Here is a 17,860-nt window from a genome sequence, read left to right on the forward strand (position 1 = left end):
ACGAAGTCACTCACTGCCCTGACTCCCCTCCCTGCGAACTGTGCCCAGCCCTTCTTCGGGGCTGATCTGTGGTGGAGCCAGAGTTCAGGCAAACGGCTGACCAAACAAACGGCCAGCGGTAGCCACGAGTTCCCTTTGCATTTGGCCTTGTGCAAACCTGATCTTGGCCAAGGCCGGGGCAGTATGCAACCGGACCTCGGCTTCTGCAACTTCCCCGCACCGCCCCCCCCCCCCCCCCGCCCCAGCAGAGGTCACAGCCCTGTCCGATTTCCAGCCCAGCACCCCCTCGAGTCTCTGCGAAGCCACTGTCCACTCTAAGCAACATTTATTGAGGGTGGCGGAGAGCGAGGTGGGGCGGGGCCCGGAGTGCCTTAGGTAACCAGACCTCAGGCTCTCATCACATATAGACAGGGATCCCGGCGGAGGGCACAGAGCGCCATCGAGGGTAGTGCCCGGCCTCAGACAGGGGACGCCAGCTTCCGCTTCGTGCTCTCGCTGCAGCGGTGCAGGATGAGGTCTGCGCTGGGCCGCGGGGGCACCGCCGGCTGCGGCTTCGCGCGGTCGGTCTCCTCGACTGGCAGAGGGCACGGCCGGGTAAGAGGCCCCGCCCCCGGTCCCGGCCCCGCCCCTGGCCCCGCCCCGGCCTTGCCCCCAGGCCCCGCCTCCGCGCATCCTCCCGCCCCGGCGTCGGGGGCGCTCACCCAGCGGGCTCCCTGCGCTCTGCGGCCCGGGCCGCGCCTGGCGGCGGCGCTGCTGCTGGAAGCGGACACTGTTGCGCCGATAGGTGTCCTGGCTGACGCGCTTTCGCGATCGCTGGTGGATGCTCTGTGCATTGCGGATGGACGACCTGGGCCCGGCGGGACGGGACCGTAGGTCATCGCCCCGCCCCGGCGTCCCCGCCGCCCGGCATCGGCCGCGTCCCTGCCGCGGGGACTCGCCTGGCCCCCCGGGGGTCAAACGACTGGCCCGAGGAAGTGGGAGGCGGGAGGGGCAGGCGGGGAAAGGGAGGTCCGGCGCGGACCCTTGCGGGGCCTCAGAGCCCAGGTCCATTTCCCACGCCCCTCACCAGCCTTCAGCCGGCCCTCTCCCCAGGAAGCCCCCCGGACTGCCACCGCCATCACGGACCATCCCCAGAGACTCTAGACGTAATGCCTTTACCCCACCGCACACCCTGCTCTCCTACGCCCCGGTGAGGGTGCTGCCTTCCCCGCCAGGCTCGGAACCCTGCCCTGTGTCCCCTGCCCCAGTCCTGCCAAGCCAAGGCCCACAGAGGGAACCCGTGGTGCACCCTCCTGAGCCCCGCCCGGCGCCCCCAGCCCACAGGACTCACCGGCGGGGCGGCGCCCCTCGGCTCTTGATCTGGCGCTGGGCCTGAACTACGTCCTGCCCCGCCTTCTGCAGGTAAATGGCCGGGAAGTGGCCTGTGGCGTCTTCTTTCCTGCAGCAGAGACGGAAGTCCAGTCAGTGGGAAGATCGGGGCTCCCTCTACACGGCTGGGTTCAAGGCAGCTGGGAGTGGCAAATACCCGCTGGCCAGCACCAGACCCTGCCCCTCGGGGCCTCGGTTTCCTCATCTGTGCAGCACAGGCCCTCCGGGCTGAGACGTTGGGAGGAGGAGAAAATTAGCAGGTCTGGATCTTTCCGGGGACACGTGTTTGCTATCAAACATCTGCAGTGTTGCATACGTCGGTTTTTCTTTTCTGGAGGTTGCCTGTGTGTACTAAGTAACTCCACTCATCACATTCTCCTATGCTTTCTTCCAAAAGCTTTTGAGTTTAGGGTTTTTGAACTCTGTAAAACCCGTGATCCATCCCAAATGTGTATGGTGTGAGGTAGGGTTCTAGGTTTGTTTGTTTGTTTGTTTCCATATGGATAGCCAGTTGTTCCAGCACCGTTTGTTGGCTAGATCCCCCCCCCCATTCTATTATATTTAGGATGGGGGAGGGGGAAACTTTACATAATACAGACTTCACTCAGTAAAACTGATTTTTCTTGGACGGCGGAAGAATCACAAGCAGATTCTCGGGGGTGTGTGATATGGGGTTAACTAGTGTGGATCTAAAAGGGTGGGAAACCCTGTCTTGGGTGGGTGGAGGTGGAAGAAGATATAGATTGGATAAATGGTGATGGGGAAAAAATAAAAATAATAAAATCAAGAAAAAAGAAAAGAAAGAAACCCTGTCTCAAAGCCTCCAGCCCAGGACCATGCTGAAGATGGGTGTTGTGGCCACAGGTTCGCTGAGTCATGGGCTGGCCCTGTGACCCGAGGCCGTGAAAGCATGTCAAGGACCTGGGGAGGCCCAGTGGCTCCAGGGAGAAGTCTCTGCTTTCCCTAGAACTGGGTCAGGGGAGAGGGCTGGGGGGGGGGGGGTACAGAGGGAGGACCCTGAACCCCAGAGACGAGGACACTGAACCCCAGAGACAAGTAGGGTGGGACCATTATTCATCGGCTCCCATTATGGACACTGAGCCCAGAGAGGCGCAGTCGCTTACCCAGGGTCACACAGCTATGTCAACCCATGTCCACCCTGAGCCCAAACAGACCCTGCCCCAGGCCAGGGTTGGTGAAGTGGGAGGAGGGGGTGCTCTCCTACCTGATGACCCACCAGCCATCCAGGAGCTTATGAATGACCTCGATGGTTTCGCCCTCCTGGAGGGATATCTCATCTTCCTGTACAGCAGTGTAGGCTTTGATGGTGACGTAGGGCTCCCCTGGTCCACAGGGGGTGAGGGGGGAGCATAGTGTGAGGATCTGCCCTGCACAGGACTCGTCACCCCTCCTCTCCTCTCTGGGCCTGGGGCTTCCTCCAGCTGGTCCTTCTTGGTCTCCTGCAGGCTCCTCCCAGCCCCTATGGGGACATCCTGGAGTTCTGCCCTCTCTACCCTCTCCAGCGGTTCTCAACCTGTGGGTTGTGACCCCTTTGGGGGTCGAACGACCCTTTCACAGGGGTCTCCTAAATACATCCTGCATATCAGATATTTACATTACAATTCACAACAGTAGCAAAATTACAGTTAGGAAGGAGCAACAAAAATAATTTTATGGTTGGGGGTCACCACAACATGAGGAACTGTATTAAAGGGTCGCGGCATTAGGAAGGTTGAGAACCACTGCTCTAGACCCACCATCCATACCAGGGGCCAGGAGCTCCCACGATTTCAGAGCCCTGGTCAGGCACGGAGGCAGAGTGGATCTGCCGGAAGTGCAGACTGCAGCGCCACCCACAGGGCACCTGAGCCACTCAACTCCGGCCAGCTGTAGGCATGTGGGGCTGCAGGCCCCGCATACACACCTTTTCCAGTTTTAAAGAGGAAGCATAAATCCACATAAAATTATGAAATCTCTCCACTTTAACATACGGGTAACCAATTCTAACTGTTGACAACCTCCACAAGACTCCAAACAGCCCAGGAGCTGCCAGTTTTCCCTTCAGTCAGCATGATACCCCCTCCTCCAGGCAGCCCTCTTTCCTGAGCCTCAGGTCTGCTCACCATTCAGCTTCCCACTGGACCTGGCCCTGGCCAACTGCCACCCAGGATCCCAGGCTGACCTCATCACCCCCCACCTCTATTCCTCCACCTGGTTCCCTGCCCTGCCCACTGCCTACCACAGCCCCCAAGCCAAACTGTGGGGTCTCAGCCCTGACTCCCCCTCTGCCCAGCCCCCATTATATCCAACCCCAAAGGAGTCACTTCTGGCTTCTCAATATGCCCCTGCCCCTCCCCCGCTTCCTCCCACACCCTATGGCCATGGTGGACAGGGGGCACCTGCGTAGTTGGGCTCTGGGTCCTCTGCCTCATCAGGACTGTCCAGGGGCTCCAAGTAGGAGGCTGGGACCCAGCCTCGCTTCGTCTTCATTTGGCAGAACCACCAGCCTGTGCCCGGGTGTGAGGCAATAAGTCAGGTTGGGCCTGGCAGCCTCCCTCAGCCATCTGGGTGGTGAGGACAGTTGGACAGGCACACAAACATCCAACACTCAGATTCAGAAATGTCACCTTCGCCACACCCCACACCAAAATCACCCCCACCCCCACACACGGGGTCACAGGATCACAGCGTGGGACCCACTTAACACACACACGATGAGGAGTTGGCCTGCCCCCCGGGAATTGACCCTCAGAGATGCACAGTGAAGCCTGCAATATGTGCAGATGCTACGGCCGCCCCAGGGTGCACGCTCAGAGAGAGGGTGACCTGCAGCGTGGGGGGGACAGTCAGGGCCCCAGGGCCAGGCAGGGAGGAGGCCCGAGGCTGCCTGGAGGACAGAGCCTTGGCGGGGGCGGGGGCAGGGGGGGGGGGCTTGTGGCCACAGGCCCAAGCAGCGGGGGAGGGAGGTCCGGGCAGGGCAGGCAGGAGGCTGACCGCTCTCGCCCTTCTCCACGACGTCCACCACGTCGCCCGTGGCCAGAGCCATCTCGGTGCCCGAGCTCTTCTCGTAGTCAGCAATGGCCCGGTATGTCTGCAGGATGATGGGGCCGGTGATGTCTGGGCAGAGGGAGGACAGGGTGAGTGATGCTGTGGGGTGAGCTGCCCCTCCTGGCTCTCCCTGTGGTCCCCACTGTCCTATCCCCACCCAGCTCCAGGCATCCACAGGTGGCTGCGCCCTGCAGGCGGGAAAGCAGCAGAGATGAGCTTTGCGGCCCTGCATTTAGTGAGCGCCTAGTGTGTTCCAGACACTGGTCACACTACACACGTTCCCTTTCTCATTTGATGAGGTTAGCAAGCAGTCCTCCTCAACTGTAACTGCACACAAATCGCCCAGGGATCGTGCTGAAATGAGTTTCTGATTCCATAGGTCTGTGGTGAGACCAGAGAGTGCATTTTCAACCAGTCCCAGGGGCTGCTCCTGCTGCTGCCCTTATGGGCTGAATTGTGCGCCCCCATATAATGAAGCCCTAACCCCCAGTACTCTAGGGTCAGAGTGTATGTGGAGATAGAGCCTGTAAGGAGGTGATTAAGGTTAAATGAGGTCACCAGGCGGGGCCTGACCCAATAGGACTGGTGTCCTTATAAAAAGAGGAAGGGACGCCAGGGCTGTATGTGCACAAAGGAAAGGCCATGTGAGGACATGGCAAGGAGGCAGCCGTCTGCAAGGCCAGGAGAGAGGCCTCCGCAGAAACCAACCCTCACACCTTGACCTCAGACGTCCAGGTTCCAGAACTGTGAGAAGTAAATGCAAGCTGCCGGCCTGTGGTACTGTTATAGCAGCCAGAGCTGGAAAGGATACTCTGGGTCACCCCTGAAGGCCACCTTTGCCCTCAACCCTGTTCATTCATTCAGCCACAACCTCCCCCAGCATCTGTCCTGGGCTCTGCAGCCGCGGAGGCCGGGGAGGTACCTTTATTTGCAAGGAGCTCCCTTCGCTATCCAGGGAACCCCAAAGATCCCAGAGTGTAGCCACCGACACCCTCCACAACTGCTCTCGCTGCTCTTTCCCTGCGCACCCTGAGCCCGGCTCCCTGATCATGTCAACAGTGCCCGTAGGGTGACCTCCCCTGGCTGCCCCCGGCCCCTCACCGGCAGCGGCAGCGTTGGTCTTGCCATCTTTAGGCACCAGGTAGGTCTCCGGCTTTTTCACCCTGCAGCAGAGGAGGTCTGGGTTAGCCTCGGCTTCCCCGGGGAATGGGGATGTGGGGGATGGGGCCGCTGCAGAGAGAAGGCCGCGACTGGACTGGCAAGGAAAGGGCATTGGGGGTTACGGGGGTTGCTCCTCCAGCCTGAGGCGGGGACCCCAAGGTAAAGGCGCCAACCGTCAAAGGCTGAAAGGGCCTCCTCCCAGCTGCATACTGAGGCCCTGGCTCTGCTGTCAGCTCCCGGACCGGCAGCCAATGGGAAGGGCTCCTCCCCGCTGGCAGCAGGGGTGAGTTCAGGGGCCAGTAAGCACCGGTTGGTCTTCGGCAGCCCTGTCCTCCCTCCGGTCTCCCCCCACCCTCAGTGGCCGGAGAGGGACAGAGAGGGGGTCCTGCCAGCCTGTCCCCTGAGATCCCACTCAGCCTCAGGTGCTCCCTGTGGACAGGAGACCCCTGGGGCGGGGCTGCCAGAGAACCAGGTGACAAAAGGGAGCCAGGGGCCCGAGGCCTGTTCAGCAATTCACAGAGGCCACGCACCCCACATCCTCTCACACTTCACTCTGTAAGCCAGTGGTTCTCAGCCTTCTGGCCCTTTAAATCCAGTTCCTCATGTGGTGACCCAACCATAAATTATTTCCGTTGCTGCTTCATAACTGTAATGTTGCTACTGTGATGAATCGTCATGTAAATATCTGATATGCAGGACATATTTTCATTGTGACAAATTGAACATAATTAAAGCATAGTGATTAATCACAAAAACAATATGTAATTATATATGTGTTTTCCGATGGTCTTAGGCGACCCCTGTGAAAGGGCCGTTCGATCGCCAAAGGGGTCGCGACCCACAGGTTGAGAACCGCTGCTCTCCGTAGCACCTGGGACTACATTTGGCCCTCACTGCCCCATGACACATGGGTAAACTGTTTTCAAAAGGCTTTTGGACCCCCGCCCCCCAGTGCCTCCTGCAGCCTTGACGCTCAGCGGGGTCCAAGTGGAGACTTGGAAAGGATGCTGAGTGGCTGCAGGTCACACGAACCGGGTTGGAATTTTGCCTGCTTCTCTTTCTGGCTGTGTGACTTCGGGCAAGTCAGTGCCCCTCTCTGAGCTTCAGCCTCCTAACCTGTAACCTGGGGGAAGTCCCGCCCTGCTAGGGGGAGGGTTACCACCCCATTTCCTGTCCCCCCTGCCTCGGGACAGGACAGGAGGCCACTCACTGGCTGTCGGTGGGGAGCTTGAGGTCGTCGGGGCGCACCTTGAAGAAGTCGAGGAGTAGTGGGCAGCGGGAGATCTTGACCGGCAGGCCCATGAGTGCATTGCAGTACTCGGTGAGCGTGCCCTGGCGGTTCTCGGCTGCCCGCTGCCCGTCAAACCACTTCGGTGCTGACCGGATCAGGGAGGGGCACCAGAGAAACAGTGAGCACATTCTCGAGGTCCAGTCCAAGCAGGGGCAAGGGCAGAGGGGGCAGCTTGGAGGGCAGGTGAGGGGAGCCAGGACAGGCGGCCCCGCCCAGGTGACTCAGCGCCTCACCTGGCAGATGGGGGATGATCCTGTTCTCTCGGTTGATGTCCCCGGCCTCAATAGGGAACATTTCCTTTAAGGTTTTCTAGACAGAAAAGAAAACGAGAAGGAATATTTTTCATTGCAACACTGTAAAAGCACAACATTAGAAACGACCTAAATACCCTTCTAATCGCTCTGGCCACAAACTTCTGGTGACAACCTTGATTCCTCTTTTCCTCTCCCACCCCACAGCCAGCCACCAGCAGATCCTTTCGGTTCTACTGCAAACATCTATCCAGAATCTGACCCTTCTCACTACCCACACTGCCACCACCCTGGTCCGAGCCTCCACCAGCCCTGGATTTTATGTCCTTCTTCTGTCACTTTCCCCTTCTCCCCTTGAGGGATCCTCTTAAAACCCAAGGGATCCTCTCAATCCAGCATCCAGAGGCATCCTCTTAAAACCTAAGTTGGATCCTGTCCCTCCTCTGCTCAGAATGCTACCCGCCTCTCAGCTCCCTCAGAGTGGAAGCCAAAGGCCTCATGTTGGTCTACAAGGCCCTGCTAGACCTGGCCCTGCCCACCCCACTCACCCCTCTGCCATCACGCTCCCCCTGGTACACTGTGCTCCAGCCAACCTTGAACACTCCAGGCCCACTCCTGCCCCAGGGCCTTTGCACGTGCTATTCCCATTCTCACCCTACATACACTGAGTGGCCAGTTTATTACGACCAGCCAGATTATTATGACCACCCCATCAGTACTTCATTGACACTTCCAAAAATACTGCATATTGAAAACTTCCTAAGCAAATACTCTCAAGGTTTTGTTATTATTATTATTATTCTTTGCATAACTAATTCACTTCATTGTACTGATGGGGTGGTCATAATAATCTGGCCACTCAGTGTATATCAAGTATGTCCCTAAAGAATACTCTCTTGAGTTCGTGTGGAATGGGCACGGAGTTTCTGTGTGGGAAGATGAAGACATTTTGGAGATGGATGCTCATGATCAGCATATGACATTGTGAATATACTGAATGCCACTGAGCTGTACTTAAATGGTTAAAATTGTAAATTTATGTTATGCACATTTTACCACAATAAAAATAGATTAAGTAAAATGTTTCTTAAAGTTTAAGAAATTCCCCCTTAACTGTGGGCTGGTGAGGACAGACTCCGGGCGCCTCAGCTCCCAGGCAGCACCTGGGTCTCTCTCCTCCCCGAGAGTCAGAGCTGGGACTGGGTGTGCCGTCCCTCCCCGCCCCCTGCCCCCAGGCACTCACATGGAACTCATAGATCTCGGTGAACCGCCGGTAGACCAGCTTCTCGGACAGGTCCTGCCACTTCACCAGGAACATGTACACCTGGGGGTGGGAGGGCCTCGTTCAGCTTCCAAGGAGGCCTCGCCGTGCAGCCGGGCAGCCCCCACCCCCAAGGGAAGCCTGAAGGACTGGGGACAGAGCGCTCTGTGGGGCACCCTGACCATAGAAAAGGCACTGAATTCAGGGACCCCAGCGCTGCCACGCTCCAGCTTTAGGACCCAGGAAAGATGATCGCCTTTCTCCAATTCCTCACCTGTCATTGGAGATAAAAGCAGGACCTCACCATAGGGCTGGTATGAGAGAGTTTCAGGAGGTAAGATACAGAAAGCGCTGAGCTCAAACAGCACAAGAACCCAGTAAGGTATTGTATTGTTCCATGTACATAAAATGTCCAGAATAGACAAGTCCATAAAGACAGAAAGTAGATTAGTGGTTGCCAGGTATGGGGGAAGAATAGCCACTAGCAGGTATAGGCTTTTGGGGAGGGGGGTGATGGAAATCTTCTAAAATTGATTATTGCAATGATTGCGCAACTCGATGCACATACTAGTACTAAAAACCATTGTATGCTTTACATAGGTGCACTGTATAGCATGGAAATTATATCTCAGTCAAACCATTATTTAAAAAATAATTAAGCCTGGCTGCTGTGGCTCAGTGGTTGAGCGTCAACATATGAACCAGGAGGTCACAGTTTGATTCCCGGTCAGGACACGTGCCCGGGTTGCAGGTTCGATCCCCAGTGGGAGATGTGCAGGAGACATCCAATCAATGATTCTCTCTTATCATTGATGTTTCTATCTCTCCCTTCCTCTCTAAAATCAATTAAGGAAATATTTTTTTAATGGTGGAAATGGGCCCTGGGCGGTGTGCTAAGTGGTCAGAGCATTAGCTGGAGCACCGAAGGGTCACAGGTTCAATTACCGGTCAATTACTGAGGTGCAGACTTGATACGAGCCTGGTCTGGTTGGAGCACATGTGAGAGGCAACCAATTGATGTGTTTCTCTCACATCAATGTTTCTCTCTCTCTTCCTCCCACTCTTCCACTCTCTCTAAAAATCAATGGAAAAAAATGTCCTCAGTGAGGATTAACAACAAAAAGGTGAAACGGTAAATTTTATTATATATATTTTTAATCACAATAACTTAAAAAAACAGCAATGTGGTACTGTGAACAATAAAAATGGTACAAAATAGAAAATCTAGAAATAGATCAAGTACATATGGAAATTTAGGATATGAAAAAAGTGGCAATTCCAATCAGATGTAAAGGTGGATTTTTATAAAATGGGTGTTGGGACAACTGACACACCTTTTAGGAAAAGGGAAAATTGGATTTGTTTTTCACACCACACAGCAGAAATAAACTCCAAGTGGATCAGAGTCATAAATGTAAAAATTGAAACCATGTGAGTGCAATGAAACCGGGCCCCCTTCACTGAAACCAGGTGGCGCCTGAGGGACCTCAGACCGAAACCAGACCATAATAGTTTTTCTCTCTCTGTTTATTTTTAGTGTTTTTCAGCAGATTAACACCAGGCCTCCTCACAGTCCTCCAGGGACCACCAGACTTGGCTGGCCCCAGAGGCGGAGCAGGCGCAGTTAGCTAGCAGTCAGATGACCCTCGGCAGGCCTGGAGAGCACGGCAGAACCAAGTCCTCGGAACTCAAGTAACAGCACCCTTGTTGGCCAACTGACTTTTTTTTTTTTTTAATCTATATTCTTATTGATTTCAGAGAGAAAGGGAGAGGGAGAAAGAGAGAGATAGACACATCAATGATGAGAGAATCACTGATCAGTTGCCTCCTGCACGCCCTACACTGGGGATCAAGTCTGCAGCCCAGGCGTGTGCCCTGACCAGGAATCGGATTGTGACTACCTGGTTCACAGGTCAGCGCTCAACCACTGAGCGACAGCAGCCGGGCTGCTGCCTGACCCTTGAAGAAACTCGAGGTTTGTCAGTCAGGAAGATGGGATGTCTAGATCAAATATGGACACATATAGGACTAACCAACAGACTCTGCCGGGCTGACATGACCTCATTCTGTCCTGCCCGTCCACGCTCCTTACCTGAGATGGCTTAGTGCCCACACTATCCAGACCCTGGATTAGAACTGATGACTATGCATAGCCCCTCCTCACCCTAATTCTTCAAATTTAAATTTACTTCAAATCTTTATTGGGGAGACAGATTTGGGCTTTCTCCCTGTCTCCTCACCTGTCTACCTCAGGAATAAAACTCCCTTTGTCTGTGAAAAACCTGCTGTTTCAGTATCTGGCCTTTCTGTGTGCTGGGGCAAAGGACCCACCAACTTCAGTCAGTAACACAAGAAGGAAACATTGGTATACGGGACTTTCTAACAGACTCAAAACCAAAAGTCATTAGAAGATTGTTACTTCAAATACATTAACATTCTTTCAAATTTTGTGTATGAAACTATAAGCAATGCCAAAATGCAAATGATAAACTGGGAGAAAATATTTGCAACACACATCACAGAGGTTTATCTTCCTTGTTCTTTATGGCAACATTATATAATGAAAAAATACTCTCCTCCAGAGAGCAGAGGAAATACAGCAGGGGCAGGAGAGCTGGGCAGGTGAGCTGGGCAGGAGAGCTGGGCAGGAGAGCAGGGCAGGTGAGTTGGGCAGGTGAGCTGGGCAGGAGAGCTGGGCAGGTGAGCTGGGCAGGAGAGCAGGGCAGGAGAGCAGGGCAGGTGAGTTGGGCAGGTGAGCTGGGCAGGAGAGCTGGGCAGGTGAGCTGGGCAGGTGAGCTGGGCAGGAGAGCAGGGCAGGTGAGTTGGGCAGGTGAGCTGGGCAGGAGAGCTGGGCAGGTGAGCTGGGCAGGAGAGCTGGACAGGTGAGCTGGGCAGGTGAGTTGGCAGGTGAGCTGGGCAGGTGAGCTGGGCAGGTGAGTTGCCACTCAGCACCATCACACACACTTCCGTAGAAACAGCTCCAAGGATTGGGGGAAATCACAGAAGGGAAACGTTTTAAAAATTGGCAGTTTTATCAAAGTCTCACAGGGTCGCCCATTTATTCGGGGTTGGGGAGAATTATTTTTTCTGTAGTTAATTCCGCAATCCAAATTTCCTGATCTACCCCACCCACAAAGGGTAAAGTTAGAAAAGAAGCAGATTTAACCCAATGCAGGAATTTTCATCTGACGCAATAACTGAAACAGCTTTCAGGTAAATTGTCAGTCTCTCAGGTTTCTCCTCACCGCACCTCTCTTTAAGATGACAGCAGGTTGGCAGTTACCACATAGCTTCGGGGATGTAAAGTGCAGCACAGGGAGTCTGGCCAATAATATTGTAATAACTACGTATGGTGTCAGGGGCACTAGACTTCTCAGGGCATCACTCCATACGCGACAGAAACGTCTAACCACTAGGCTGTACACCTGAACTCATACAGTATTGAATGTCAACTGTAATTGAAAAAATTAAATCAATTGACTGTAAAAAAAAATACACATCGCAGATAAAGGGTTAATATTTCCAATCTATAAAGAACTTTTTTTAATTTGAAGAAAAAAAACACCAAAAAAATCTGATAGAAAAATGAGCAAAAGGTATGAACAGACAATTCATGTCACACACGTGTATATGTGTGACCCTTCAACACATAAAAAGGTGTTTGGCTTTTCTCATAACAACATAAATGCAGGGTGAAAAGGTAATTGCAAATTAGTGAAAACAATCTAAATGGTTGTTTGAAGAAACAATGGTATAGTCATACAATGGGATATTTAAAGATGAAAAAAAAAAATACCCAAGAGACTCAGTGAATTTGGAGGTAACTCCAGGACGTTATAGGAAAATGAAAAATGAACATATGTCACCTTGTTTGTTATCTGTGGTCGTAAGGAAGAAATAATAAGAAAATTTCGTATAGTTCCACTTATTTTTGTAAAGAGAAATACGGAAAAGAGGAACCAGAATGAGTGTTTGGTCATATTTTTCTAACATTTTGATGTCTGATCACATGTGAATATTTTACATATTAAAAAATAAAACTAAACCAACAAAGAGGGGCTTCAGCTCCAAGACAACAACGCTGAGCTCGTCTCCTCCCAGGAACACATCAACGTTACACCAGCAGACAGAGCAGTTCCCCGTGAAGAAGAGCCGAGGGCTGACAGCAAACAAGAGAGGCCACCCAGAAACAGGGAGGAGCACGGGAGACAGGCAGGTGGGCACCCACCCAGCACACTGGCCTGCGGGCGCCTGCCCGGAGGTACAGCTAAAAACAGCAGCTTAAAGCAGCGGCTGCCAACCTTTGGGACCTCACCAAAAGGACCGCAGACACCGGTTGGCGACCGCTGGTTTGAAGGGTACCCAGGCCACACAGGAAGGAAATCCATTCACTCATCCCAGAGCAGCGCTTCTCAGCCTGTGGGTCGCGACCCCTCTGGCGGCCAAACGCCCCTTTCACAGGGGTCACCTAAGACCATCCTGCATATCAGATATTTACATGACGATTCATCACAGTAGCAACATTACAGTTATGAAGTAGCCACGAAAATAATTTTACGGTTGGGTCACAACATGAGGAACTGTATTTAAAGGGCCAGAAGGTTGAGAACCACTGCCCTAGAGCATTTGCCAAGTGGGAGAGGAACTGCAGAAACTCTCTGGGGTTGAGGGCAACAGAGCACCATGTGTGTCCCCACTTCTTTCTTTTGTTTCGTTAATCCTCACCTGAGGATATTTTCCCCATTGATTTTTAGAGTGGAAGGGAGAGAAGGAGGGATGGAGAGAGAGAGAGAAACATTGACATAAGATTAGTTGCCTCCCACACATGCCCTGACTAGGGAAGGGGATCAAACCTGCAACCCAGGTACGTGCCCTTGACCTGGAATTGAACCCACAACCCTGCAGTGCATGGGCCAACGCTCTAACCACTTAGCAATACTGGCCAGGGCTGTGCCCCACTTCTTTTTTTTTTTTTCCACTTGATATCGTTACATTTATATTATGTGAATTTCACCTCATTAACAAAATAAGTTCAAGATAAAAGAGGGCCCTCCCTCCTTATCTGCTGTGTGGCAGTGGGCAAAGCTCCTAACCTCTCTGGTCCTCTATTTCTTCAGCTATAAAAGGGGACCACCGCAGTCCGACCTCACAGGAGGCTCAAAGATTAAAGGCGGAGCACCGTGCGGACACAGACCGTGTGCCCCCACTTCTTGATCCAGACACTCCAGCTGCAGGCCAGGGCCGTCCCAGTGCACCCCAGGCCCACGGGCTCTGCTGCCTGTCCCCAGGACTCGCTGCGGCTGGCCCAGCCCCAGCAACAGGTCCGGCTGGCCCATCAGGCCGCCCTGCACTGCCTGCCTCCAGACTCTCCTCAGCCTCACACCTGCCACAGCTACTACCTCTGCCCGCTGTGGCTTGCCCCTGAACTTGCTGTGGACCAGCAGTCGCCAACCTTTCAGACCTCACGGACCACCAGCTCCAGCCCCTGAGGCTCCCATTTGCTCCTGTTCAGCTCCAGACCCTGGTTCAGCTTCTCCCCGGGGCCTAAATGAAGCCTAAGCCAGCCAAGGCAGTCCTGCTGCAGCCTGCCCCAGTGACTTCCCTTGGCCCATACCCATTCCAGCTCCAGCTCCAGGCCCCAGTGAGCTTGCCCCCAGGACTCCCTTAAGGCCCACAAGTGCTCCAGCTCCAGGTTCCAGCACCAGCTGGCTTGCCAAGTGCACCTGGCTCACACACTCTGCAAAAGGGAAGTGGCTACACTAGGCCACTCATTCGAGACCAGGCGAGGTTGCTGGTTCACCTAATTCATATAAACAAACACAGAGACAGCCAAAACGAGCAGAGAAATGTGTTTCAAATGAAAAACCCAGACAAAACCCCAGAAAAAGAACTAAATGTGACAGAGACAAAGCATTCTAAAGAGTTCAAAACACTGGTTATAAGGCCGCTCAATGAACTCAGGAGAAGAATAGATGAACTCAGTGAGAAATTTAACAAAGATAGAAACTACATGCCGAAACCGGTTTGGCTCAGTGGATAGAGCGTCGGCCTGCGGACTGAAAGGTCCCAGGTTCGATTCCGGTCTAGGGCACGTACCTGGGTTGCGGGCACTTCCCCAGTGAGGGATGTGCAGGAGGCAGCTGATGGGTGTTTCTCTCTCATCGATGTTTCTGGCTCTCTGTCTCTCTCCCTTCCTCTCTGTAAAAAATCAATAAAATATATTTAAAAAAAAAAAAAAAGATAGAAACCACAAAAAAGAACCAGCCCGAAATGAAAAAATATAATAACTGAAATGAAGAATACATTAGGCCCTAACCGGTTTGGCTCAGGGGATAGAGTGTCGGCCTGCGGGCTGAAGGGTCCCAGGTTTGATTCTGGTCAAGGGCATGTACCTTGGTTGTGGGCACATCCCCAGTAGGGTGTGTGCAGGAGGCAGCTGATCGATGTTTCTCTCTCATTGATGTTTCTAACTTTCTATCCCTTTCCCTTCCTCTTTGTAAAAAAATCAATAAAATATATTTTTAAAAAAAAAGAACTGCAAAAAAACACTTAAATTTGCCCTGGCCGGTGGCTCAGCAGTTAGAGCATTGGCCCATGCACCGAAGGGTCAAGGATTCCATTCCCATTCAAGGGCACGTACCTTGTTGCAGGTTTGATCCCCAGCCCCAGTAGGGGCTTGCAAAGGAGGCAACCAATTGATGTCTTCTCTCTCTCTCTCTCTCTCTCTCTCTCTCTCTCTCTCTCTCTCCCCTCCTTCCCTTCCACTCTCTCTAAAAAAAAAAAAAAATGGAAAAAATATTCTCAGGTGAGGATTTAAAAAAAAGAAAACTTGCCCATCTGGCATGGCTCAGCGGTTGAGTGTCAACCTATGAACCAGGAGGTCACGGTTTGATTCCCGGTCAGGGCACATGCCCAGATTGTGGGCTTCATCCCCAGTGTGGGGCGTGCAGGATGCAGCCGATCAATGATTCTCTTTCATCACTGATGTTTCTATCTCTCTCCCTTCCTCTCTGTAAAATCAATTTTTAAAATATATATTTTTTAAAAAAGAATACTTACGTTTGACTTACTAGGTTAGTAGGTTTATTGTAATAGTGAGATGGGCATAGGAATTCTGAAACAGGTGTATGTGTTTTGTTGAATTGAGCAAAAAAGTAAATGCATGGATGTTGTTGGGAGCCAGGCTTCTCACAGTGAGAGAAAGGAGCTACAAACGTAAAATGGTGAAAGGCAAGAATGAAATGAAATGGCTCTTTTCCCCAGTCTGTCTGCTAGAAGGACACGAGCGATGACACCTCAGTGGCAGTGAGCACACCTAGCTTCCAGATCTTGGGTTCTAAGATCACTCCCCACTAAAAAGAATCAGGGGTCCTTAGCAACATGGCTGAGTCCAGGGGTGGGCCTGGGAGAGTCACCTGGACCATCTTGTGCCAAAGTAAGAATGTGCCCAGAGAATGGCAGGCACAGAAGCCAGCTTGAAGGAGCTCCCATCGACCACATCTGAGCATCAAAATAAGTTATGATAGTAATGGATTACAATCCATTGAATAAAATCAGAATCCATGGATCCATATCGGCAGAAGTAAGCAAATAAAAGGAGAAGGGAAGGCCCTTACAGAAAATGTTGAGTGGATAAATGCAGAAGGAATGATTGAGTGTAAAAATCACCATGTAGCAATCATTGTAGTCATCTGATTCAGCCATCAGCTACTATAAGGAACGGGATATTCACATATCTTCAAATATCTCCCCACAGGTCAGTCTATTTAAAACAAAGCGGGGGAAAGTAACTGTCCAGTAGAGGAACTTGGAGGACCTGTCCAGAACTTGGTGCCCAATGCTCTCGGCCAGTATCAGAACCAGTCACAGTCCCCTGCCACCTGGTAGGATCAATGAGAAGAACCCAGCATCACCCAGAGCCATCTATGCATAACCTGAATCGAGTGAAGTATCAGACACACCCAAATCGAGGGACAGACTACAAAATAACAGGTCCCATCTCTTCAAAACGGCCAAGTCAAGAGGACAAAGGAAGACGGACTGACCCGGATGAAGGAGTGCTGAAGAGACAGGACAACTGACATGGAACCGGTGATCTGGGATTGGATCCTGGACCTGAAATAGTCTTACAGCACAGAGGACAGGTGACATCCGAATAAGGTGTGCGGGTCGGATTACAGTGTTTATCAATGTTCATTTCCTCATTTTGACACATTTGCACCCTGGCTCTGTATGAGAAAGTCGCTGATTTTAAGCAATACACACCACAGTGTTCAGAGGTTATGAAACGACTGCTCCAACTTAGCTCTCAAGTGTTTCAGGAAATTTATATTCAGAGACAGAAGGGACCAGGGAGGGAAGGAGGGAGAGAGGGAGGGAGAGGGGGAGAGGGGGAGCAGAGAAAAGAGAATGCAGGTCGTCCCTGACCTTCCTCTGGGCTTGGGGACCCTATATGGGGTGCGATGTCTGGATAGACACTCCCCCAGGTCCCCATGCGGCTGCGCTGCGGCTGCGGGGAGACTGCGGGGATGGAGAGCCCGCCCCCCTCCGGGAGGGCCTCTCCCTAAAAGCCGGGGTGGTCAGGGAGGGCTGCCTGGAGGTGGAGGCGCACGCCCTGGGCCTGAGCGCGGGCTGGCTGCCGGGCAGGGTACAGGAGTGGAGAGGGGGCTCGGCTGGGCGCGGAGTGAGGTGGGCTGGCAGGGCCGGGTGCCCGGGCGCGCATCCTTCTAAGGGTCCCACGTCCACCGCTGACCCCGACAGGCAGACTGAGGCCCGGAGACAGGAAGCCCTTCGCCCACGGTCTCGCCCTGCCACCCCCGCGGTCCGGGACCCCCGCCCCCCATCCACCGCTCACGTAGTGCTGGCTGGGGGCGTAGCGCTTCTCGAAGCCCAGGAGGGCGATGTGGCGGATGAAGGTGTCCCCCATGGCGGGCTGCGCGGCCGCTCTGGCCCGGGCGCCCCGGGCTGGGCCTTAAATGGGCTGGAAAGAGGAAGTGGCCCCTGTCAGCCGGGCTGGGGCAGGAGGGGCGGAGGGCGCAGAACGGGCTTCCTCCTTCTTTCATCGTCTGGGTCTCCCCGGCCACCACCGCGGGGGCGCGGATGCCACTCGCACGCAGGGGTGCGGGGGCAAGCCTGTCCTCGTCCTTGTCCTCCCCGTGGCCCGCAAGGCCTCGCAGGTGGGGACTCCCTCACCACCGCTCCTGGCGGCGGCCTCTGCCCCCCGCACCCCATGGCCTCTGCCGCCCCCAAACACAGCGGGCTGCCCCCGCGCCCCCTGGCCCATCTCCCACAGACTGTAACTCCCACATAAAATAGCAAAACTTCATGCCTCCCCAGGCCGCCTTTCTGTTTTTATTCAGAGTACTTCCCACAACTGGCAAATTACCCATTTCACGTTTGCCGGAGTGTGAGCCCCGTGAGCACAGGACTTGGCCTGCTCGGCACCCAGTGCACCGACCCCCTTCAGCATCTGGAGAGCGG

General features: G+C 53.5%; 2 protein-coding genes across 2 annotated transcripts in view; one reads left to right on the forward strand and one right to left on the reverse strand.

The window, feature by feature from the left end:
- The window catches only part of LOC132233170 (general transcription factor II-I repeat domain-containing protein 2), a 49,409-nt gene extending 47,428 nt beyond the window's left edge, over nt 1–1,981 (forward strand). The window contains exon 15 of the mRNA XM_059693421.1: nt 1,402–1,981. Within this exon, the coding sequence (XP_059549404.1) occupies nt 1,402–1,625 (224 nt within the window). The 3' untranslated portion in view covers nt 1,626–1,981. The remainder of the gene's footprint in view (nt 1–1,401) is intronic.
- Nucleotides 309–17,378, reverse strand: NCF1 (neutrophil cytosolic factor 1). Its single transcript, XM_059693422.1, has 11 exons — nt 17,235–17,378; nt 8,363–8,443; nt 7,102–7,177; nt 6,788–6,953; nt 5,518–5,579; nt 4,363–4,485; nt 3,768–3,875; nt 2,594–2,711; nt 1,331–1,438; nt 702–847; nt 309–574 (listed from the first exon to the last, which is right to left on the reverse strand). Exons 1-11 carry the CDS (start codon nt 17,304–17,306, stop codon nt 459–461), a joined length of 1,176 nt encoding a protein of 391 aa, XP_059549405.1. The 5' UTR covers nt 17,307–17,378; the 3' UTR covers nt 309–458.
- Nucleotides 17,379–17,860: the final 482 nt, after the last annotated feature.

This window comes from Myotis daubentonii, chromosome 4, assembly GCF_963259705.1.
Source record: "Myotis daubentonii chromosome 4, mMyoDau2.1, whole genome shotgun sequence".
In the NCBI taxonomy this organism is placed as follows: Eukaryota; Metazoa; Chordata; class Mammalia; order Chiroptera; family Vespertilionidae; genus Myotis; species Myotis daubentonii.

Coding starts and splice junctions, on each gene's coding strand:
- NCF1 (XM_059693422.1), bottom strand. CDS start 17,306: ATGGGGGACACCTTCATCCGCCACATCGCCCTCCTGGGCTTCGAGAAG. Junction 1,439..2,593: donor GATGGCTGGTGGGTCATCAG/GTAGGAGAGCAC, acceptor TCTCTGCTGCAG/GAAAGAAGACGCCACAGGCC. Junction 575..701: donor GAGCGCAGGGAGCCCGCTGG/GTGAGCGCCCCC, acceptor GCCCTCTGCCAG/TCGAGGAGACCGACCGCGCG.